This window comes from Tinamus guttatus, unplaced genomic scaffold (genome assembly GCF_059628265.1).
Source record: "Tinamus guttatus ecotype Peru unplaced genomic scaffold, ASM5962826v1 Tinamus_guttatus_pri_ptg000060l, whole genome shotgun sequence".
Lineage (NCBI taxonomy): Eukaryota > Metazoa > Chordata > Aves > Tinamiformes > Tinamidae > Tinamus > Tinamus guttatus.
Window position 1 is genome coordinate 10,962,069 of NW_028288594.1, and position 24,817 is coordinate 10,986,885.

Genomic DNA, 24,817 nt, shown 5'->3' on the forward strand with positions numbered 1-24,817 from the left:
AGTCAACCCATTACTTTCTGATAAAGAAAGAAAAGAAACTTGTAAACAATTAAGTTTTCAATTTTTAAAACATGTCGATTGTTTTTCTGGTATTCTTTTGACACTTTGGTGCATGGAATCTCTAAGTTTAGATGCCAAGTTAGCTACGCTCTTAAAAGTGAAATTCGCATAGAGCTGAAAACATTTTTAACATAAGTAAACAAATCTTTATATAGCAGAAAAGACAATTTGAAGTCAAGCAGTACCTGTATGAATGAAGACATGTCTCTGTAAATGGTAGTTGGTTCTAAAGGCAGCATTGCAATGCTCACAAACATGAGATTTGTGGGTTTTCAGACCAAGTGATCCGTCCTCATTTATTGTAAGGATCTATTTTAAAAAGAGTAAAATTTGTTCTCACACTACCCTCTAAAGATGTCTTATTTACTAAAAAAAAGAAAAATAAATCTGTTTAATGCAAAATAAATAAATAAATAAACACTTCAGGCAAACCATGCTAATTGCTACAAAACTATCCGATAGGCTTTTAGTTCACATTTCCAAACACAGCCCAATCCAACGTGTGTCTCATTAAATTAAAGGATATTTCAACAGGACAGAGACAGAAGCAGCTCACGGAAAAGCAGCGTAGAGCTTCCCTATTCAGCTGAGTCACTTTAGAGGCTACTGTTTACTTTGTCCGTCTGGTGGAAAGGAGGCGACGTAACCAAACCACCTCTGGGCACAGAACCATGGATAATTGTATTTTAACAGAAAAGCGAAATGTTACATTCTTGTTTCAATCAGATTTGGAATGTTTGTTAAAATGCATTAAAACCTATCCAGGATAGTCATACAAATTATGTAATCTCAATACTCTCGGAGGCAAATTGCTTTAAAACAAAAAAAAAAACAAAACAAAATTGGAAAGCCATACAACCAAAAGAACAGCATTATTTTTCTCTCTGCTCAAATTTTTCACGCAACAGAATATTGCTCACTCAATGCACATGCTAGAGCAGGTCCTTGACAAATTCGACTTTCCACACTCAATTGCTTTGGTATGAAAGCAGCTATTTTCATATGAATTTGGAAAAAAAAAATGCTTAAGTGAAAAAGATTTCCACTGTGTCTATCTCCTTCAATAAAGCTATTCACTATTTCTCTATTTGACAAACAAAACAAAAATCAAAAACAAACAAAAAAACCCCAATTATATAACCCCTACTATCTCTGGCAAGAGAGTAAGAAAATTGATAAGCAAGTTACATTTCCAAAAGTTTTGCTTAACTAGAAACAGAACTTTAAAGAAGAGTTTAAGTAACCTTAAATAAAACAATTAAATCCCTTGTTATATGAAAGAAAAAGACAAAAAGTCTGCTGGGGAAAACATCTGCATTTTGCTTAATTAGGATGTTTGGGAAGTTTATGATAACAATAATGATGAAAAAGGGAGAGTCAGAATATCCGACTGCAGAGAATTTTCTCTGCAACAGTAGCAAACTGTAGGATCTACTTAAACAATTTTTAATCTGTTGCATCAAAACTCAACAAGTGTGAAAACTTGAGCCAACAAAATCTCGTGCATTCACTCTGAAGGACAAGCACATTCATACGTCTATCAGATAGGGACGTTAGAGCTCCAGTAAGTCACAGACACAGATAATTATAGAAATTCTGTTCTGTAACAACATAGTGCTAATGAAATACTGACTGGTTAATTAAAAGGAATTTAAATATATGTTATGAAGCATTTTTCATATGCTACATTTTTTTAAAATAAATTTGCAGAAAGTTTACTTAGTTTCATAGTTAGCCTAAGTCTGTGTTCTTCTTCTGCATCTGTTCATTTGCACGGCCTCCTATATCAAGAACATTTGTTTTGTCAGTGCAGTTTTCTATTAAAAGCAACAAAAGTGTATGTGTGTTTCTGTATATATGTGTGCATGTGTGTGGGGCAGGGGAAAGAGTAGACAGGATTCCTAAAAGCTACTGACTTTTTGTGTGCAAGTTAAAATAACCACAAATTTGAATTGCTTCAGTATATTAATTGACTTCCATATAAAAAAGCCATGGGGGCTGTTCGAATAGTGAAAAATCAACCCGAGTACTCTGAGACCACTAACCTAAACTGAAGTAGCCTCTCACCTATACTAGTCCCTTAGCTTCTTTCTGCCGCCCTATCCTCACAAAGCTCTAACAAGCGTGGGGAAGGGCTGAAGAACCACCTGTTTAATGATTCTCCTGATCATTTTTCCATCTTTTGCTATCTCTCAAGAATGCCACTGACAGCTTGGGAGATACAAGGGAAGCAGGCAAGTACACGGCTGCTGGAAGAGGGGCACGCGCCTCTCCCACCTTGCAGTGCTTCCATGGAAGTGATGGGTGAAGGGTATTCACGCTAGAGCTCGGATTGTTTAATCAAAGGGAGAAGTATCTCGATGCAAAGGTTTTGGAACCTGCCTCCACACCCAGTCTGAAACACTTTGTCACCTTGCCAAGAACTACAACTGCTACCTAACTTGCCTCAGGGAGGACTGAAAGGCTGCTAATCTTGGGAGAACAACTGGGCTTTGGATTTCTTGCTCATGTTAGAGTGGGTTCTCCTGCAATGTATATGCAATCTGGTTGATTCCAGAGTAGGCTTATTTTAATGCTGCTGTGTGACCATACTGGTGTATATATAACGCTGATTTTTGCCTATCAGAGCATCCTGTAAACATTCTATTTTAAAGCTGAAGATTAATATTGATTTGGGGAGTTACTCAAAGATAAAACACTGCCGCAGCGCTCACCTCATTTGGTGAAGTAATGCTGTTTTTATCTGAAGTAAGTCTCAACAGAAGAGATTCTAAGCTTTTCAGTCATACAGGGATACATACTCCTCACAAATGGATCTTGAAAAGAATTTTTGAGGTAACAATCCAGAAACTATTGTAAGGTTCTTTTGATATAAATAAATACATATATGAAGATGATTATGACCACAGGAAAATTCCCTACCAGTAGATTATTTTATATACATTAGTGAATTTTTTAAAATTTTCAACACTACCCTTTTAGATTTCTTTTTAAGAACTTCTCACTATGCATAAAGCATATAAAATTATCAGGTTCACATGAAAGCACAACTATTATTAGATACAGAGTAATGATTTATACGTTGTCTACAAAACTACTGACTCATAATTTAAAAAAATATATATATTTGAGAGAGAACTGCCTGGAGAGACAGATGTTAAAATGTGTCAAGGGTTCATGTTGCTAAAAAGAGTTCAAAGAAAAACAGTGTTATAATCAGGTTTTGTTTTGGGTCTCTGGTAAACTTCCAAACTGCATCTTTACTGAGCAAACAAACAATTTCCAGCCTAGCTACTTCAAGTGCTAATGAAATTAGTCATAGTCAACCAAATCTTCAGGTTCTTTTAATCTTGGTTTTGCCAAATCAATGTCTTACTTTTGCTGGTGAACGCTGTTTTCTTTTCTTCTTTTTCTGCAAATCTACTGGCTCTCGTATTTGTTTTTTGTCTCGTTTCTGTTGTTCAGATGCATCAGTAAAGGTAATTTCTTGCTTTACACTGATCTGTTAAGATACCAAGTGCCAGTTTCAGGTAAGGTTCTCACTACAGAAAAGCAATTTTTCAATTTTAGAAGATGACAAACTGATGAAACAAAAAACCTTTTCCTAAGGGAATTATCTTGTGGTTTCACTCTTTCAGAAATTTAAGTGAAAGGAATAATAAGTATCCTAAATAAGAAGGGTATAGTTAATTTCTACAGTGACATTTTGATGTATCCTTTCATTCAACTCGAAAGTCTTTTTTCCTTCTGACCTGTGGTGATTTTGAGATAAGTTGTTATATTAAAATCACTTCCATCTGTACAACCATTCAGTTTTTCACACCTATTTTACTTTAGTCCGTGTATTGTCAAGGCAAGATTTAACGGAATAGTTTATCAGATATTTAAAACAAAAATAGTGCTAAGGAAGGTTTTTTATTTTTTTCCAAAATGTATTTCTTGATCTAATGTAAACTCCAAAAAAGAGCAAGACATTCTTACGTTTTTCTGACACCTGCACCACCTGATCTACAGCTAACAGCCTAATGTTTTTGCAGTGCTACCTTTACACAGATTATTCTTCGTGTGTAAGGCTAGCTAGTTTTTAAGTCCTCGTAATTATCCTTTATGTCTGAAGGGTAGCAGTGATGATGTGCTGTATTACAGACAGACGCTCTGTTTTCAAAAGGAAGTCATCTACATTCGCCCTGGGATCGATGAGGTTCACCTTCTCTTAGGTATCAAGGAGGGGCATATTTATGGTCATGTATGAAGTGGCACAGTCCAACCTGCAGTGTGAATGCAATTGCTAAGCGTCCACATACTTGGAAAGCACGTAAGAAAAGGCTTCCTACAGCAAGCGAAACTAAACAGTACTGTGAACAGCATAAAGGGTGTGCACCTTTTAATAATGCTATTTATTCTGGTTTGTAGTTACCCTTGAGCATTAAATCTATTTAAAAGAGCACATTTTAACTCAGCAATTCATATGGTAACAGCCTGATTATAAAATATTTATAAAACAGATACTGAAAGATCATATTTAATTGGCAAATTTTATCCACAGCCAGAGGCAAATGACATTTTCATAAATAGCATCTATTCATAAATATTTTGATAATCAAAATCCAAACAAGCAATTAATAAATTCTTGCCAGAGTAGGATAAGACTACTAAATCATGCTTCCTAGCAATCTCTCCGTATTTCACAAAGAAAGTGCTTACAGGGACATTAACAGCATACTGCAGCCCTTGAGGAAGTCTATCTTGGGTATCCATGTCATCATCGTTTTTTACCGTCTCCTCATGGACCATGAGTTCATCGTGTGAAATCATCTCTTGCTGCCGGAGTTCGCTTTCCTGTAACACTTCGTCTGTTGCAAGAATTTCCTGGTGCGCCATAGTCCGATCTTGCAGCACTGCCTCTTGCCGTTCTCCCACCACGCCGGACTGGTCAGATACTGCACCCATCCCTACCATAGCCCTGGATGACTGCATCTGGTCTATGCCACCACATTTAAGAAATAATCCTCCCAGCTTGTCTTCAATGTTCATTCTTAAGTGCAATAACCTACAAAGAAAGTTTTAATAGTAAACATCTAATATTGGTGCTCTTCATTTTTTTTTTTAAACTTAAAAACATTTTACACAAACTCAACACCCAGGCACACACTCCTAAAATGGATATCCAAATAAAAGTGAAATCCTGGATATCTGCATTCAGCAGGGTAAGATTCTCTCACACACGGGCATGCATGCAAAAAACATTCACTTTCAAATGCCAAGTTTATAACTTGGTGCCTTTAGATTACAGGAAAAGTTACAATTAAATGACAGCAAGAAAGAATTCAATTCTCCTAATTCTGTAGAACGCATCTTTTTTCCATGCTCCTTTTACTCTGTTTTCTTCTCCTGCTTTGATTTATCTTTTAGAGAGGCCTCTGACAGTTTTGTCCTGCTCTCCCTGTTGAGTGTCCCCTCCTCTTGAAGGGCTCGTTCAGCCGCGCTGCCCTGGAACACCTCAACATCCCCCAGCAAGAGAAAGGGCAACACAGAAAGGATGAGGGCAAAGTCAAATTTGTTTCCAAAAAGGCTGTTCATTCCCACACCCACTCAGCCACTAGGGAATCAGGCAGAAAACAGGAATGCCAGCAGCCAACAGCACTGGTCATGATCCACGTGTAGCTAATAAAAACCGTGACGCTCAGAACAGCTCCATGGCGCTGCTAAGCCGTTCTCAGGAGAGGCAGCAGGTCAGGGAAGCCGGAGGGGCAGCCTCTGCTTGGGCCCCTGGGCCCCTGGGCCTCCCCGCGAGGCCGGCCGGAGCGCTCTCCTCGCCGGCACCCCGGGCGCGCGGAGCCCCCGCGGCAGCCCCTGGCCCTGGCACCCGCTGGCCCCGCTCCCGCAGACGCCTCCCCCGTGAGTCCGCCCGGCGCAGAACGTCCACGGGCACCGCGGGACCGGGACGCGCTCGGAACTGCGACACGGGCGCGATGCTGGCGGCTCCACCGCAGTTCAAGCCTCCATCAGATGCTACTCCCTGCAAGTCCAGGGGACAACCAGGAACCACAGATTCTCTCCACGCAGAGCGCGGCAGGGCCTCCACCTGGCAGAAATTCATCCCGATAACCCACTCCCAGCTCAGCACCCCGCCAACCCGCAGGACGACCGGATCAGACTAGCGTGGATGCAACAACTCCGCTCTGTAGCTCAATCGCAGAAACCACCTTGCAAAGCATTTCGGAATATTTTTCAGCTGAAGGAAATTTCTGAATGCACCTTAATCCACTGTGAAGATTAGTCTATACCAAGCTATGGCAAGTTTACAAAATAAATAGCAGCCCCTCCTCAGGGGAGGTTGTGGAGTATTTGACAGGAATGCAACCCGCCAGCAGAACTCACACTTCTACATGAGTTTCAAACACTACTGCTGGTTCTTATAATCTGAAAATAAAATTCAATTTCTTAAAAAAAGAAGAAAAATAAAGGCCATCTTTAACATCTTCTAGTAGTAATTCAAGTGGTAGAAGTTGAAAGTGAAAGAACATTTGTCTCTATTCTCTGGGTTTCTAAATTGCTGAATGTATCATAAAAACCCCGACTGACAAGATGTTCCCATAAATACATTTCTGAGCTTCAAATAAATAAAAAACATGCCAAAGAATGAAGCTTTTCAGTCAATTACAGGTTTTCTTTCAGGAGGCCTGCCTCTGATGGAAGCCAGAGGGATGCAGTCACCAAGTAAGGTCTGTTTGTTTATATATGACAGCATCATCCTAAATAGTACCCATCTTCACTCCTGTTTAACTGTGGCCCCAGTTACTGGACTGCAAGACAGCCAAGAAAAAAAATCTAATTTCCTAACAGGAAAAACTAACTAGTTTTGGAAAACAGGAAATACAAAAGTGAAATATTTGAGATAAAAGTGCTGGTCAATATTCTCTAGATTGACAGCATAACCTTTTAGTAAACCAGAGGGGAACACTTTGAATGCAGTTTCACTGAATTAACAGGCACACGCACCACACCTTGCAGAACAGCTCACCTGCACGAGTTTATTAAAACGACTAACAACGTGAAAAGGTCTTCCAAGGTGAAACTCCACGGCGGGAAGCACAGGCCAGGGGCAGGGAGCCTCGCGTCCTGGCTGACGTCCTGGCAAATGGGCAGCAGGTTCCTGCTTTTGCCGGTGTCAGTGCCTACGAGCTCAGAACGCTGTCTCCAGCTTTTGGGGGAAAAGGAACTGTGGAAGGAAACACTGCTGATTCTAGTAAACTATAAACTTCTGCTCTCGGAGGACAAGCTCCCAGCTACTTCAGGCTCTATAGATCCCGTACGTTGATAGGAAGCAGGAACCTAAGAGCTTCCCATTTAAATTTGGTTCTTTTAGCAACTTTCCTTCATGCTGGGCAGTGATGCAGAGGCTGACCTCATTCTACATCATAGACTAGGAAGAAAAAGCAACCATGGGAAGAGCTGGTCAGCAAGTGCAAAAGTCAGAGCAGCTGTGGCCCAAAACCTTTTTTTTTTTCTAAATCATATCTGAAAAAGCCTTTTTTTTTTTTTTTTTGCAAACAAAAGTACCACTTGGAAAAGCTTCCCCAGAACTTTCCGAATGCAGCTGAAGCCAAAAGCAGGTTGTTTTATCAGGCGGTTGTTCTGGGGCAGAACCACATTTTATGGACCAAAAAGAAAGTCTGTGACTGCAGGACAGGAGGGAAAAACTGCTGCTTAAAGGGAAGGGGTGCTCTCAGGATGCCACATAGCCACCTCCAGGCATGCCAGAAACCATGAAGTATTTTTAGAGGTAACTGAGCAACCCTATGATGCTTTCCTAGTAAAAAAACACAAACAAATAAACTCCTGCTATAGCATTAAGGTTGTTTCTTTTATCAATTCAGGTCTTCCAGAGAGATCTTGCAACAACAGATCTCAGTCACCCCAACAGCGGAAAACAAGGAGGAAGTTATAATCTTTTCTGTGCATAAAATCTTGTGTCAATTAAGAAATGCAATGAGGAACTGAAGTTCTTAGGATTCTCTCTCCATAGACTCTATTTGATGCTGGATGGCATGAAGGAGAGCAGGTGGAGGCTGGTTTATTAGGCCAATCCTCTTAAAGTGATGTGAAATACACAGACTCCAAGGAATTGAATATGGAGATACTGACAATTTATTCATTCCAGCCTTTACCTCAAATTTAGCCATATTCAGAGTCCTTATTACATGGATCATCATTCACTGTGATCTTGTTGCAAGCTACAGAAGTGCAACAGCACAAGCTCCCTGCAGACTCCTTATGCACAGGTACTGGAATGCAGGAATTGAGATGTTCAGACACATTTTCCACGCATTTTAAACAAAACAAAAAGTAGGATCAAGCGTGAGAATTCAGGGACCCTCGTCTGTCTGCTGACAGAGAAGATTGTGCCATATCACTCTGAAATCAAAGACAGATTGAGATAATCATGGATTTAAATCTATATCCTGACAGGAAGGTAAGCAGACAAATAAAAATAGGGAGACTGAGTGCTGAAGAGCACAAAAGAGCAAGCAAGCTACCCTCACCAGCAGAGACCAACCAACTCGTAGCATGCAGAAACCTCAGACAGCTGGTGAGCTAAAGCAGCTGTCCAGAAAGCAAAATAGCCGTCTCGGGTATTTATTGGTATTAGTTCTCTGAATTGTCAAGGATATGGAAAATATTCTTCCCCACCCCGACTAGCAGGCTTAGTAGAGTCACGGAACTAAAAGCATTCAGTTGATTTCCAGCCACGATCTTGAGTCCCATCAGATGTTGGTAGAGGGGATGGACGAGTTCTTAAATAAGCTTTCGAACAACTGGCTTTTCACACAAAAATAACACAACTCATGGGGTTAGGCTGCATATTCTAGGTGATGAAACACAATGCAAATTACAGGGAAGTCTGGGTACTATATGAAGAACCACAAATGAAAACAAGCTATTAAGCCAAATGAGGAGCATCTCCTTTGCAATCACCTCAGTAAAATAAGTGCCATTTGCCAGCTGACACCTTTTGGCTCCCAAATGAAGAATCCTATCATTTCAACTGAAGATGAGGAGCTAAAAAAAAAAAGGGGGGGGGGGTTCTTGGAGGAACAACAGTTTTATAAAGAAACTGCAAGTTAAAAGCCTTTAAACAAATTCATTTTACCAAGCCTGCAAGAGGTAAACCTTACACAGTTTTAAGCACAAGATGCATCTGTGAAATAAAGATCAACTTGATTTGAGATTGAGTGAAGCTATAATAATATAAACTATATGCTAACATACACCGATACATTTCTTGCCATGAAAGGCTTACTCTTATTGCAGAGGTATTTTCCATGGAATTCCAGAACTTTTATTAAGCTTTAACAAATAAGTATAAGATTCTCTTTTAAAAAAATACAGTTTTGCAGTACACAGAGACAAAAAAGCCAGTTAAAAGAGCTGCATTCAAGTATCTATTTTGCTTGATAGCTGTTGCTGTTTGATAGCGTTTCCCAAGTGACTTCACGGATGTGCACATGTCCCGAGGGAGGAGAGCGGGGAAGGGCAGGGACTGCCCCAGAAATAGTCCTGGAGCCTCCCAGCACCTTCTCTTTCGACACGGGGCTCAGCAGCTGCTTGCAGAGCATCTACAGCCAGCGAACCAAGTTGCTTCGCTTCAAAAACTGCTACTAGGGCAAACCCGACAGCAACACTTAGAACTATTCATTTCAGTAACCCTGACATCAGTTTTTCCGAAGATTACTGCTGCGGTGAGCTGGAGAGCTAAATGGTAAAGACACTATTTCTAATTAAAGTAACAGCAAATTTAAGCAAAAATGTACTAAAGGAAAAGTGCAACCACCCTCACAATTCAGGGCAAAAAAAATAAATAAATACAATCAAAAGAAAACTGCACTGGATAAAAGTCCCTGCCAGGACGCGGTCTCTCGCGTGGGGAGGCTGCCACGCTGCAGGGAGGCACCCGGACACAACGTGTGATCCGGCCCTTTTCCTCCACGGGGGCTGCCCAAGGGTAGGAGTTACTGATTTCTTCTTCTTGGCTTAGGTAAGGCAGTGTTTAATAACATGGCAGCATCCACAGGTACTAAGCAGGTTTACTTAAAAAACAAATTAGTAGGTTCAGTACTGTGTTGAGTCTCTGGATTAGGTTTAAAATACTATTTATGTACGATGAAGCAAGAATATACTTTGGAGGATTAGTAAATATCAGATTAAATATAAAGACCATCTGCATTTTAATAGCTGTTTGCAGAATTAAACACTATTTTACTATTGAACACTGTTTTATTGTTTTGGTTTGTTTTTTTAAAGATGAACATCATCTAGCTGTAAACAATTTCCTGCAAAAGGTTTTGGTGCTCCAAATCTGCTTTCTTCTAAGTATTAAAAAGCAGAATTTGCTGCTTTCTATATCCATATCCCTCTGCATTTCTTTCCCATATTCACTTTTCCCTTGTTTTCAAAAGGCAAAATAGAATGAGAGAAGGTTGAGGGAGACAACGTTTGTTGAAATTTAATTCTTTTTCTTGGAAAAACCTTAGTTCTTTCTGAAGGGTTCTAACAAAGACCTGAGAAAGAAATATTACTACCACATACAGAAAGACACTTCCTTTGACTGCATTTTCTAAGAGAAGCATCCCAAACACAAAACCAGGAAGAAAAAGGGAAATTCTAAGATGTGTTTTGCAAACAGATACCAGTCTAACAAAAACATCCATCTCCAGGACCCCCTTCGAAAAAATTGCCACAGAAATCAATGCATCGTTTTGGATGTCTTCAAGGTAATCTCACATTGGAGGTCATTTTTTAATTTAGCTGCACATTTGGGAAGTATGTTTTAGTTAAGATCAAACAAGCCAGGCTTCCAGGTGAGTAAATACCTGTAGGTCCACGACACAGATCTGGGTATATTCCTACCACGTCCTTTCTTCCACAACCGCCTTTAGAAGAATCACTGTGTGTCCCGAACAACATAAAGGCATGTAAAATGCACATAAACCAAGCCTTTAAAAAGGCAATAAACGGAAACTCCCAAGCATATTATCATCTCTTAGGGCTCATCTCTATGGTAATACTACAGTGATTTGGGCTAAACTTAAATGTAAACTTACATCCAGAACATACATAAATCTACAGAGTTCTGTTTGTGAACACCCTTATTCCAGTATTGATTTTTCCCCTTTTTAGAATAACTCCATTTGAAAAGGTTTAAGCTAAATAAAAGCAGCAAATCATTATATAATCAGAGTGGTTTTACTGGCATTGCTAGTAAAACCTTTCTAAGTAGACAAACTCCTATAAAGAGCAACTACAACAGAGAGCTACTGTGCCAAGAGAAGTTCACCTTCCCCTCTCAAAAGGGGAAGATTAAATCAGATAGACTGAGAAATTCAGATAGGGACACAAACAACCTCAAGCCCAAAAGCCTCCACTTGGCTGAGTGGGACTGTGCAGGCAGGAGGCACAGGGACAGGCAGGGAAGGAGCAGGGAGGAAAGAGGGGGACGGGTCCTTTCAGGGGTTGGATTAAAGCGTTTTGGTAACTGCTCCCCAAGTGCAACCCCCAATGACATTTACAGCTGCCACGCAGACCTACCTAAAAGCAGTGCCAAGTTTAAACCAGCTGAAAAACCCATCGCTGCATTCTCAAAGCTTCCTTCATAAAAGAAATTATAAATTCTGCAACTCCTAGAGCTAATGAAGACCGAGTTAGCAACATGGCCTAATACCATATTAAAAAACTACAAGTGTCTAATTCATGCTTTAAATTTAGCATCACCATAAATCAATCTACCATTAAAACAATTCTCTCCAAAAGAAAGAAAAATATGAAACCTGACAGCTTCCTAATGCCATTTTAACCTATTAGACCCCATAACATGTTGAATGCTTTCACATCAGAAAAGATATTTAGCTTTACTATTAAAAATATGTATATAGTCAACATAAAAGCTTTCACAACATCAAAAGCTCATTTTACATTCTGCAGAAGCTTGTAAAGTAAAAAATACCCAAGTTAATAAAGAATATTTGTTAGCTGTTCTCCCTTCTTTGAAAATAAGATGCAACTAAGAGATCTTGAAATTACCATACAGGTGTAAAGTATCATTTGTAAGAATGAATTAATGTGTGCCGACTTGCAAAATAGAAATTAATCGAGCATAAATCACTATAAAAAGGTTCTCAGATCACAACAGGTCCTAAAATGCAACACAGGACACAAGCACTCCTGAGACGTGTGGCACCGTTATTCCAGATGCTCCGTGTTGCTCAACACGTGCCAGGGTGAGACTGATCCCACAAAGACTTACACTCACACTGAGCTGTGAATAGTCCTATTACAATCAACAGGATTACTCACAGAAGATCTACTTATTGGGCATAAAATTATCCATGTGCGAAAACCTTTGCCACCTTGTTTATTCTAAATTCAGCATTAGATCATCACCAGCATAACCACAGCGTGACATCTAAGACACGCATCTCAAAGCTTTCAATATTACATCACCAAAGCCACAGTTAAAACCCAAAAAGGATGCTAGTGCAGCACACATACTTTAACTATGAGGAAAATGCATACACGATATTATTTTTTTATCTTCAAAAAGCTCACCAATTGCATGATACTACATGATCAGCTGCTGCAAAGCAGTTAATTTGAGCATTTCTATTAGAATTTCTCACACTATACTGTTACTGCAAGAGGAGCAAAACAGGATCCTTACCCTATGAAACACAGACATTCAAGAGATTTTTTTATATGCAAGGAAGGAAGACAGCAATGCATATGACTATGGTTACCCACCATTTTCTAAATGCTTTTAAAAGTTTTAAAACTTCAGCTATTTAATATTTGATGAAATTTCACATATCATGGGCATACCTCAAGATGGATTTTTGGACAGAAAATTTGCAGATAAAATATATCTTTATCTATGTATATCTATATATAATTTGCCAGGCTGGTGGACTATATATGTATAATTTATTTGTTATTATTACATATATTTATATTTAGTTATTAGTTAAATTTTCCACTAGGTTAATTCACTGAAGGACAGTGTGTCAGAAGCAGCTCAGAAGAGGATCTGGGCCCTTTCCGATTCAGCAATCACAGGGCAACTGGCTCAGCTCATCCCGTGCAATTGCACCTTGAAAATAAACAGAAAAGAAAAATATGTTGCTTTAAAAACACTGTGATTTTTTTGACAAGCCCTCAGATTTCTTGGATAAATTCCTGGGTCTCACCACTCTGCTATCAGCAAATCTGTGCAGCATCTCCTCTCGTCACTAGTGCCATGCGGTGCTGTTTTAGTAGAGATGACAACCTACTGTTGCCATCAGTGCCCCTCACTGGCTCCCGTGGCCAAGGTCGATCTCTCTGTACATATGACAGAATTGCTGGTGGCTTTTCCAAATTGCTCTTGAAAAAAATCCCTTGAAGGCTACACACACCCCCTAGAAAAATACAAGAAATTGCATGGATGCATAAAAAAGTCAGGGACTGGCCATATTAAGGTACCTTGGTTTACTATAATTTGCTTCTCCAGTCAATCTTGTCAGAGACAGTATGTTTTTTTTTTGTTTTTTTTTTTTTTTAAAGCAGATGATCAAATTTACACTTCCCTCATTTCCTGGGTGCCTATCTTGACAAACTTAGGTCAGATTTACAGTAAATGTTGAGAGATCAAGGCTGCAATGCTATCAATGACAGCAACACTTTTAAAATACAGAGAGGGATACAATGCCTTATACTTTAAAAAGAAAAGAAAAACTAAAATAAACAAACAAAAGACAGATCTTAAACATCTCCACCAGCAACATGACCAAAACTCTTCTTTTGAACTTACTCTTTGACATTAATTCTCTAACCATAAAGATGAATAAAAGTATCCATTTCATTTCCCTGAGGAATAGTGAAATACTTGTTAGAATAAGCCATGTAAGGGTCACAAGGATGAACTAATCAGTTTATATTACTCTTGTTCCTGCAGCAAACAGAGTTCAGGAGGGAAGGAGGTGGCATATTTAAGAAGTCCTGCATCCCTCACTTGGGTAAATGGCACAAGAAGGCAAGCGAGCGGCTCTAGCCTCTCTCGAGATGTAGCCTCTGACAACGAAGCACACAAGCAAGTTCCCAGGAATGCTCAATGGAGAATCACTAGAAGAATTTGGGATCACAGACACAGGACTGTCACCAGGAAAAAAATAAGTGGGATATTATGACTGAAGAGAAAACACAGGTTACGACCACGATGATGTAAAAAAACAGTAAGAGATTTGGCTTCTTTTCTCAGCTCTGCCACTGCTGTTGAGCAAATCTGTTACCTTGGCAAGTCCCCCTCCATGTATTTTCTTTCCCTCATCTCTAAAATGGGGGCAACCATTCACCTAGAATTTAGGTCTGAAAAGAGTAGTAGGAACTATCTATGAGGCCCTCACCAGCCTGGTGATGAGCACTACAAGAGCCCACAAAGGAATATGGTTACGCTGCCTTCACAGGAGGGCTAAATACAGCACAGGAAAGACATACTAGGCAATGGGGGGAAAAAAAAGTGAGAAAAAAAAGCAAAATCCTGAGCAGCTGCTGATTCAATAATCACCATGTGTCTTGTGCATCCACAGGGGAAAATAGCGGTCAGGCGTCATTAAAGACTACAATGTAATATTCATGTACAATATATTAGCAACACAATAATGTAGATATGAATGTAGAAAATGAAGGTGGTATACGTAAATGCAATACTGCAGTTTTAATGCTTGAGTGCACCTAAAAATGTTCTTTTAATACAGGCTTTTTGAATGTAATGTCTTTATTTCAGCTTACTTGTTTTCTAAAAGGCCAGCTACAGGCATTAAAAGAAGTAAAATAATATTAAAGAAAATTTCAAGCTAATTACTTCCTAAATCCAAGTAAGCTAAATAACATTGGGCAACGTGCTAAAGAAAGTATAATCAAGAAGACTGATCCCAAAGTCTTTACACATCAGCAGATCTTGTTTCAGAGATTCTGGAGAACACCCCTCATTTTATACACATGACACCATAAGAAAAACTTGAGGAAAATACCAGCAGTAATCTGATCCACAGGTGAGAAAGACATGAGTAACTGAGACAAAATAAATCTTAAAGAGCACAGATGATACTTCCAGAAATTATTTAAGTATCCGAAAGTATTATCTCAACATTGTCTCTCATGCTGGGAAGGCAATGCAAACACCTTAGAATTTAGGAATCACTCTCACGAGTAGGAATTTTGACTCTAGGACAGAGGTGTGCACTAACTACACATTTATTTTCCAGCTTCATTATGGTATCCTTATTCAGGATAAGGCTACATTCTGTGTAACCTGTAGAAGAAAACCCAGAGAGAGATCGTTGGCTCTCCATAGTCTAACTTTTCACATGGCAGTACCGGCAAGAAACCTGTCAGAGAAGCTGTGTCATATTCTAATGCAATTTTATTTTTATGCATAGTTCCAGTGGCATTTCAACCTTATCCTTCTCCTACACATGAAATTGTAACCTCAGAGAGTCCAATTAGTTCAAAACACTGTAAAAAACCTGTTCACATCCTACCTTGTCTTTCAAGCACCATAGGGCTACCTTGAATAGGGTCTTTCCAAGCCATCAGTGGTCAGGACCAGTTGACTGTTCCACTCCTCCAACTTCATATCTACAACATATCTACAACTTCCACTCTATCTACAGTAAAAATAAAGCCCTTTCAGGGACCTCTTACATAAAGCTGGCTCACTTAAGAACAAAAAGAAAATTTACACTAAACATAAAACTGTAGGAAAAAAAAAAACTATTTTGAAAATTGAAACAAGTTCATCTACCTCACTTTCTGCTAATGTTGGCAGTCAGCAACACAGATATGTGAAGCAGTCAACGGAAAAAATATGCCCATGTACCAATCCTCTGAGAAAAGGGAGAGAGAAACACAAGGGACAGTAACTATTCATAATGCCCAAGATACGTCCGTAAGGCTTTTGGATGCTTCAGTGATGACAGCTGTGTAAGAATATGAAAACGGTAAAAGAGTAATGTGAGAAAGATTTAAGTATCATTACAAGCAGTGCCTCTGACAGGGTGGTGAGTAGCCTTCCCTTGTTACGCATGTAGAAAAGCAGGGAGTAAAGGATCTTGCAGTACAGCACAGACCAACAGCGAACAATCACCTACCACCGTTCTTCAAAGTACTGAACTAGTCACGAACTGGGCACTAAGGTGCAATTTCCTTTACAAAAATCAGGAATTGCAGCTGCAACAGCATTAGAACGGTACCAAATGTCTTCATCAAGAAGCAGAAGAGTCAGCACATAAATGGGCCTCTGTTAGTATTAAAAGACAGTGTGAAATCAGCCACAGGGGGAAGGAATAGAAATAAACTCTGAATTTGCAGAACTGAGCAGCAACTAGGTCACTTTCTCAAAACACGCCCGTAGAACATAAACATATTATAGAGCAGGTAAACTTGCCAAGACAACACAGTCATTTTAAACAGTACCCTTCTGTACAGCTCAGTTCTTGCTTCACGTTGCAGCAACAAGTCCATCACCACTCTCCTGATAATCAACATTTGTGGTCATACTAAATCAGCTAAGAACTATTCTTGTCCTACTTGCACAAAATAGTAGAATTTTAAGTCACCTTAAAAAAAAAATTATCCTCACGCCCAAGAACTACCAAATGAGTAACTACTAAATCTATTGCACTTCTGTAGTATATTGTCTTCATGAGACTGTTAACAACCCCAACTAGATTACTCCTCCTCAGCATTTTACGCATCTCAATTTTAAAATGCAAGCTGATTTTTAGATCAAGGCAAGCCAAAACCCGAAATGCCTAGAAGCCATTAAATAATAACACAGAAATCCTAGCCCATTAACTAATATTGAAAATGGTCCAAATATGAAACTCCAGTTTCTCAGGATTAGGCCCTCTTGTAGGAAGAGACTGCGGAAATCAGATTCGACCTCAATGACTTTGGCACCCTAAAGCTAATTCTCGCTAATTAAGTACTAGAATACACTAAAACAGGAATTCGGCTTGATCAAAAGATATGATTCATCTTTATAATAACTCCTTAACTATTAGCAACAGAAATCTTGAAATTCCTTGATGCCATTAACTCACAAGCCAACAGTTAAAAGCTATCACCTCAAGTAGGTCTTAAGTATCTTAGACTCCATATGCAAGTAACTTAGTGATGAAGCCAGGTCGTAATAAAACACATTCAATACAATCAATACTACTATGCAAGCAAAAAAAAAAAAAAAAAAAAAAAAAAAAAAAGAGGAAGATCCTGTAGAAGAGGAAAATATAACTTGCAGCATTTTGTATAAGGAAAATTCCATCATGTCCTGTGTTATCAGAGTACTTTCCAGGTACCCCTTTATCATGTAGCCCCAGGAAGAGTTCGAGTGCTCAAACCCCAACTCACACCCTGCTTCCCACCAGACACAGCCAGGTCACATAAGCCACACAGCAACAAACTGAGGAGAAGCCCAAAATGCCAAGGCCAAACGCACCTGAGCCAAGGCTGCTGTGCCAAAAGAACACTGAAAAAAAAGGAGCTGTTCTGTCTGATAACAAATTTCATGCATTTAACACCTGTGCAATTACAATAGATGCCATCCTTTCTGCATATGCAGCCTTACTGCTCATGGCATTGCAAAGAAGAAAAGCTCCATATACCTGATCTGGGACCTATAGGGAAGATAAATAAGGCACAAAGCCTGACTGGACAGCAGAATGCAGCATTAAGCAACAGACCAAGAGATTAATTTTTAATATGAATTTGTTCTTTTATACTGTTGTTCCTTGAAAATTGACAGTAACCTCACACTTAGAGTTGCCTTGTATTTGTTTCAACAGACTATAGGTTCCTAAGAGGCACCAGAGAAGCCTGAACAAACCTGGTTTGCATGACCCACTTTTAAATGTCAGGCAACAAGCACACTGGTTTTATCTACAAGTTGCCAGCTATTCTACATATTGAACCAATATATGATGAGACCGAACAAACCCTAGTCATGTTCCTTTCATATAAACACTGTTTTATTCCTAACCAAAACTTCAAGTTTATTTTAAAAAATTAAGAGGATAAATATATATACTTTAGTACATAAAAATTAGTATCTTCGAGTTATTTTAAAATAATATTACAAGTAAACTTTCTAATCTCTGGAGGGAAAAGTAACTTTAAAACCAATCAATTTCCCCTTACTCCTTCATACTCCCTCACAATATAAGATCCAGATCCCTAGAAGACAATTATGCAACTTTGACATCTTTTTTCTGAACCAGACAAAAATTCATCATGGAGTACAACTGACAGGTTCACCAGGGACACAGACAGCTCCTGAGAACAGCAGCATAATAAAGCTTTCTTCCTTGAGGGATGTAAACACTCATCTTCCCATGAGAAAGATTCGTTTTTGACACTGTTAAAAGCAATATTCACGCAGCCACCTTCACACTAGCTTTTACGAAAAAAGCATGCACAAGGTCAAAACACAAGCTGAAAACCAGTATTCCACAGACAATTCTAGAGAACATGCAAATGCATGTTGCCTAAAATAATTTTATCTCATCCCGGTACTCTGAGAATTGACCAACTTCCTCTCAAGTTGATCTACTTGTGGTCATTACAAAATTCTTCCTCACAGTAAGAAAAGTAAGATTACTTTAGAGAGAAGAATTACCTAGAGTTTACCAATTTTCCATGAATTCCTTGGTTAAAAGATACTTCGAGGACACAAAACGGGAAGATCATTTTTATTTATATAGTTACTGCTGTATCTAGAAATACTCAGTGCTATAAATGACCAAATTAAAAGCTTGACAGTTGTCATCCATCTCATATGCAAGTCTCTGGCAGACAAAATATAACGGTGACCTATGTCAGGAACCACTCTATAAGTGGTTAAAACCAGAGGAGAATCATATTTCAGGTCAGCAGAAGAGAAGATAACTTGCTTTAGAGTATTCTTCTTTGAAAAACTCTGAAATCATTAGCTGCATCTGGAAATATTGACTGTTACACTGCTCACAGACTAAAACTTCATCCTCCAGGAACACCAGATCCCGTGAAAATGTACTCATTTCTTGGCTTTAAGTTTAATTTTGCTCCCTCCCCCCAGCTCTGCAAAACTGAAAAATGCTTCCAAAGTAATAGTGCAGATTCATCTGTGAAAGGCACAGCTAAATTTTCTTCTCTACCAAAGGGAACTCGCAGAGAGCTGCAGAGCACACAAGTTGCTTTCTCGCTTTGCCCCTTCACCAAAGACCACAGCCGCTTGCCGGGCAGCTACCCCACACAACAGAGCGCTCGTGGTGTCCGAAAACAGATTTCAGTTTATGCTAAACTTCTGTCCTACACAAAGCTTTAGGCCAGAGATCACCACAAAGACAGGATAAAAGCATTTCATACAAACATATATATATGCACACACATTTTTAGAAGTTTACTACCTTGTTTTTTTGTTTTTTCAAATCTCATCTCAGCAAAAGCACAAACACATTTGAGAAACTTTCAGGGCAATGATGCAGAGGTTAAAATCCAGACAGTGTGAAAGCACATTTGTCTCCCCTTTCTTAAACACTGCTAGCAAACGCACAGCTATGTCAGAGCTGCCAGCATCAATCCTTCTCATTCCACCTCTTGAACTAAGGTAACATGACCTGAGCATGACGTTACTGGCACTGTAAACTCTTCTAACAATGTCTTTTATGTCCTATTTTGGGTCATAATCATAGTAAATGTTAACAGAGACATAACAGAATACTATTACAAAAACATTTAGATATTTTATGGGGTTTTTTTTAAACAAATGAGCATATTTTTACTTTATTGATAAAGCCTCCATTTGAAGGCTCCTGCTATAAAACCATTTTTAAGTTTCCTATCTGAGTTTATTTACACAGATATCGCAACAGCTTTGTGTATGATTAGTATCACGTGTTAACCAAGAAATTATTTTGTTTTACAGGCATTTTACAGGACCCTTGTTGTGTGTGGTTTTTTTTCAGTGTGAGAGATCTATCCAGTTTATATTTGATAGGCTGATCACAAATTATACCCCACTGCTGTTTGCAGGTTGGAACTTCTTCCCACACAGATTTCATTTTATCATCAGACTGTTTAATTCTGCACTTATAAAAATGTCAACCTAGTCATAAAGGAAGAACTAGACAGTACTGTCTTAAAAGTTTTCCGTACAAACTGTGACAAGACTCCGAGTAATAGCAATATCTCAGTAGGGTATAACAATTTCAGCATCAGGCCAACATATACACCATGCACTGTTGAAAAGCAATCTCTCCGTTTTCTGTGCAGCAGAAATTGCCAAGTAATATAAATTAGTAATACATTAACTTTATTACATTATCATTGCAAACTGTTACTTCTTGATATCGCCTTGAATGCACTAACTGATAATCTCACAAGGAGACACTAAAAAGTTATTTCCAAACAGCAGTAACATCCATTTCTGTATTATTTCCCCAATACAAACTTCTGATTGTGCGGATGAGGTTATCAGGCGATTCCAGACCTTTTGCATTTTGTACTTTACACAGTGTTTCCAAAGACACTCCTTTTCCCCTTAGGACACACTTATTATCCAGATATGCACCAGGTTCTATGAGAACATATTTTGAATTTTTTCAGATACATCATCTAAAATGCTATCTGAATGATATATAAGAAAAATCTCTGTATGCAAACAATGGCAGACACTATAACCACAAAAAAAAGTGAAATACTTGTATATGTGATTGTATTTTAATTTGTATGTTAATTTGTAAATTAAATAAGTTCAACCTATGCCATTGTATAGATTATGGCATTTATTGCTGATGTATAAAATATTCAGTACTACGTAGGAACATGAAAAAAGAAAATAACAATATATTTAGAATGTATATAGAGTACTAATGAACTAAACAGATGGAGCTATGTTTTTAATTTTACTGAAAAGTGTTGAAATAAAGTAACTAACAGCATCTGTGTGACTGAAAATAAACTCCATGCAAACCTGAATGGGTTTTCTTTTGTTAGAGAGAAGTTTGGTAAGTAACGATGCACTACAGCCAATGTCTGTGTTTTTGCTGATACGTCATGTCCTGTCAATAGTCCTGTCATGTCTCAGCTCTTAAAGGACGGTAAATTAATTTAAACGTATAGAGTCAATAATAATGCAAGGGTTTCTGCATACATTCCAATATACAGGAGTGGAAAAAAGTACATCATCAATCTTGCGAATCTAGGTACTCCAGGAAAGACTATTTTTCAACAGAAAGTACTTCTGTTAAAAACAAACAAATTCAAATGCAGCTCAGTCACAGTATTGATCTTTTCAAAAGCTCTGCAACCTGATAAACACAGGCAGACACTCGTGTTCACCGTAACCTACGGAGACTTGGCAGAACTTTGTTTGTCCCAAAGCCTTCAGTTACACAGATCAGACTACAGCTGAGGGCTTGAATCGATTTCATCAGAAATGATGGTGGTTTGAAAGGCAGTCAGTATTAAAATGACAGCCAAATGTTGAAAAAAAATATTGAGCTTTAAATTATCTGCTAAAATTAAATATTATAAATACTTAAATATTTCTATTCTCCATTATAACCACTTAAGAGTCTTTAAAATAAAAATATTTCCAATGGCATTTACTTTTCATTCCTTGTCAAGTTCATTTTATACAAAACGCATTGCTCAGTTCAGACAACAAAATTAAACACCTCACTCACATGCTTAGGATCCCCAGAGCATCATCAGTGTGTTTATATATCTAAGATGCCACACTAACAGCACTATTTACTACTTAGCTTTGTTACTTCACACTTTTCCTTGCATAGTAGAATCAAAATTATATAAAACTTAATTGCTAGTTACTTTTTAAAAAATTAAAGTTTTTTTAGATAGACTAAGGCCTTATTTCATCAAGCTGCTACCTACATACAGGCCTCCATTTGCAGTATTTACAAGGGGACAACACAAGACTTCATGAAGATCCTAGTAACCAAAGACATCCCTAATTTCCAGCAGCAGATACCAGTTCCATTCTGCTTCTCCCAGGACACTGGAATACAACAATCCTTTGCTTCTCATTGGTAACTTTTCAAATGTTTTATCTAAATCAGTAATTTAACAATCAAGACCCTGAACTTAACTATTTCCAAATATACATTATCAACGTATATTATACAATGCATATTATTCTTTACATTTCGCTAGAGTAATACATTCTTAAAATTCTCCTAATTTCACTCTGACATTACTGGCGTGCAGAGGTTCTCCACTGCAAGTAAGATTTTCCAACCTCAGGGGTTTTACAGTGCCAACTCCTTCTCCAGAATACAGGAATGCTCTGCAGAGCTTTACATACTAATAGAATACTCTGAAATGAGAAAGAGAAAAACCGTCTTTTGAAAGGCTACATAACAATTTTACAGAAGTGTTCATTTAATGAACAGTTTAGCCTGCAATGTAAATTTCTGTGTTTCAAGTAATTTTTTTTCTTACAGACAATGGAAGTTTTTTTGACCATTATGCACTTCAAGTAGCTACTTACCTACTTGTGAATTAATTTCCTAATCCATTATGTTACGGATTTTCCATAAATAGAATATGCTCGTAATTCAGTAGAAATTAAAACACATATGAGCAAGAGGAGCAATAACAGAAATATAAACTGCACATACATGTTATCTCAGGCCTGAGGAGTGAACACAGGAAGAGTAGATGCACGCATAGGAGCTAAATAGAGGTCAACCTCTTCTTTTTTAGCTTTATTCAGTTAAATGAACTACCTGACTAAGTGCAGGTATATCCGAGGGTGGGCAGTGTGCAGATACCCAGAAACAACTGCAAAGAAAACACTTTTGGAAACTGAATAGGCGCAAACACATTATATTCATTAAGAAAGGCCATGAGATGCTTTGCAAGGGAAGGGCACCATCAAAACACGAGTTCTGGGGAGTTTTCCTTAATGCTGGCAGCGAGACCGGCGCTTGGCTCCGCTGGGAAGGCGGCTGCGCCGTGGGCAGCGCGTGCGGCTCCCGCGGGACACGCAGGACAGCGGCCCCGCAGGTGACGGCTGTCACGGGAAGCGAGCGCGAACCCCGAGCAGGGGAAGCGCAACGCGGGGAAACGGGCACTGCGTGAAGGAACGCCAACTTCTGACGCAGCAGGACGGCTCCGGAGCCTCGTCTGGACCATGGCGTTATGCAGCGTGGTGCTGGGTACCACAACACCTGCAAAACCCGACAGGGGCTGGCGCCACCTCCGCTCCCCGCACAGCGCGCACCGCCGCGAGCATCGCTCTGCGCACAGGGAAACAAGCCAGCGAGGGCCATCCAACGTGCTCAGGCGCAACGGATACCCCTGGCGAGCTTGGGAAGCAGCTCTGCAGTCTGCAAGGACGCGCGGGTAGCGAGCAAAGCGACCCTGTTCCAGGGACAACTACAGTCCTCGGCTGTCTGTCCTTCGCGTGTCGAAGACGAACAGCCGGCGGAACAGAGGTAAAACATCTCTGCCCTCTAAAACTTCCTTTATGGGCCTGTGAAGTCTGCACAGACACACAGGGACAGGTCGCGTGCCGGCTACGAAGCAAAACTAAAACCGCCTGCACCGGGTAATTTTTCCTACTGCCATCACTGAGTGAAAATCCCCCTGCGGCTGCTGCAAGCGGTTTGTGGAACCGACTGACGTCCCCTCGCAGCAGCCGCAGCGGCGACCCCAGCGCGTCCATCCCGGCCACGCTCCGGGGCTCGGCAGCGCCTGGCGCCCAGCTCCGTGTCACCCCCTGTCCCCTCGGCTGGCACTTGTTAGCGCGGGCCCCTCGCCGCCGCCGCCGCTGAGGAGGAGGCCGCTCAGCAGGGGTTATCGACGGGGCTGAAATGCAAAGGCGGCGATAGCGGTAACGAGCACGGGACGTGCGCGCACTGCGCCCGCCGCCCGCCAGGAACAATAGCGGGGCCGGGGGACACGGCGGCCCGGCCGCTCGCGGCCCTTTGTCTGCGCGCCTGTCACCGCGGCGCGGGGCGCTCGGCCCGCGCGGCCTGCGGAGCGCAGCGGCCCGGGGGCGGCGGGAGCCGCCACGAAGCGGCAGGAAGGCGCCCGCGGAGCCGCGCGGCCCACGCGGGCGGCCCCGGCCCCGCCGCGGCCTCCTCCTCCTCCTCCCTCCCTCCCTCCCTCCTTCCTTCCCCGCCGGCCCGCGCGCTCCCGGCCCGGCCGCCTCCCGCCCGCCGGCACTTACCGGCCGCGGAGCTGCGAGGCGAAGGCGGCGGCCGCGTTGGGCCGGGGCGCGGCGGCAGCGGCGGCGGCTCCTCCTCAGCGAGCCCGGGCCGCTGCCCCGGGCATGGCGGGGAGCGCGGGGAGGGGCGGCGGGCCGGGCAGGGAGGGGAAGGGAGGCCGAGGCGGCGGCGGCGGCTCCTTCTTCCTGCTCGGCGCGCGCGAGCGGCGCCTTCCCGCAGCCTCCTGCTGGCGCTGACAGCGACGGGCCGGCCAGAGCGCCGCCGCGCCGCGGTGCAGCCTGGGAAGGGCGCCCGGAGGACCGGCGGCCGCCCGGCCCGGCGCAGGCCGCGGCGGCGCCGGCGGGAGCCCCGCGGGCCGGGCAGCAGCTACCGGGGCCCCGGGGCCGCCGCGGCGCCGCGGGGCGATTTGCGGCTGCGTCCCCCGTGCGCGGCGGGGCTCGGCGGGGGCCGCCCTTCCCCGCGCATCCCGCGCCTGCTGCGGGGCTCGCCAGGAA

At 41.0% G+C, this 24,817-nt stretch overlaps 1 protein-coding gene across 5 annotated transcripts in view; it reads right to left on the bottom strand.

Annotated features, from left to right (window-relative positions):
- The window catches only part of ZNF148 (zinc finger protein 148), a 33,512-nt gene extending 9,079 nt beyond the window's left edge, over positions 1 to 24,433 (bottom strand). For 3 of the 5 annotated variants that reach the window (XM_088519581.1, XM_088519580.1, XM_088519578.1), the window contains exons 1-4: positions 24,326 to 24,433; positions 4,765 to 5,110; positions 3,437 to 3,562; positions 246 to 369 (exon numbers count right to left, since the gene is read on the bottom strand). In XM_088519581.1, the coding sequence (XP_088375707.1) occupies positions 246 to 369; positions 3,437 to 3,562; positions 4,765 to 5,094 (580 nt within the window). In that variant the 5' untranslated portion in view covers positions 5,095 to 5,110; positions 24,326 to 24,433. Of the gene's footprint in view, positions 1 to 245; positions 370 to 3,436; positions 3,563 to 4,764; positions 5,111 to 22,387; positions 22,405 to 24,325 lie in introns of those variants that run through there. The other 2 variants (XM_088519579.1, XM_088519582.1) reach the window with 2 other exon arrangements.
- Between the last annotated feature and the right edge of the window lie 384 nt (positions 24,434 to 24,817).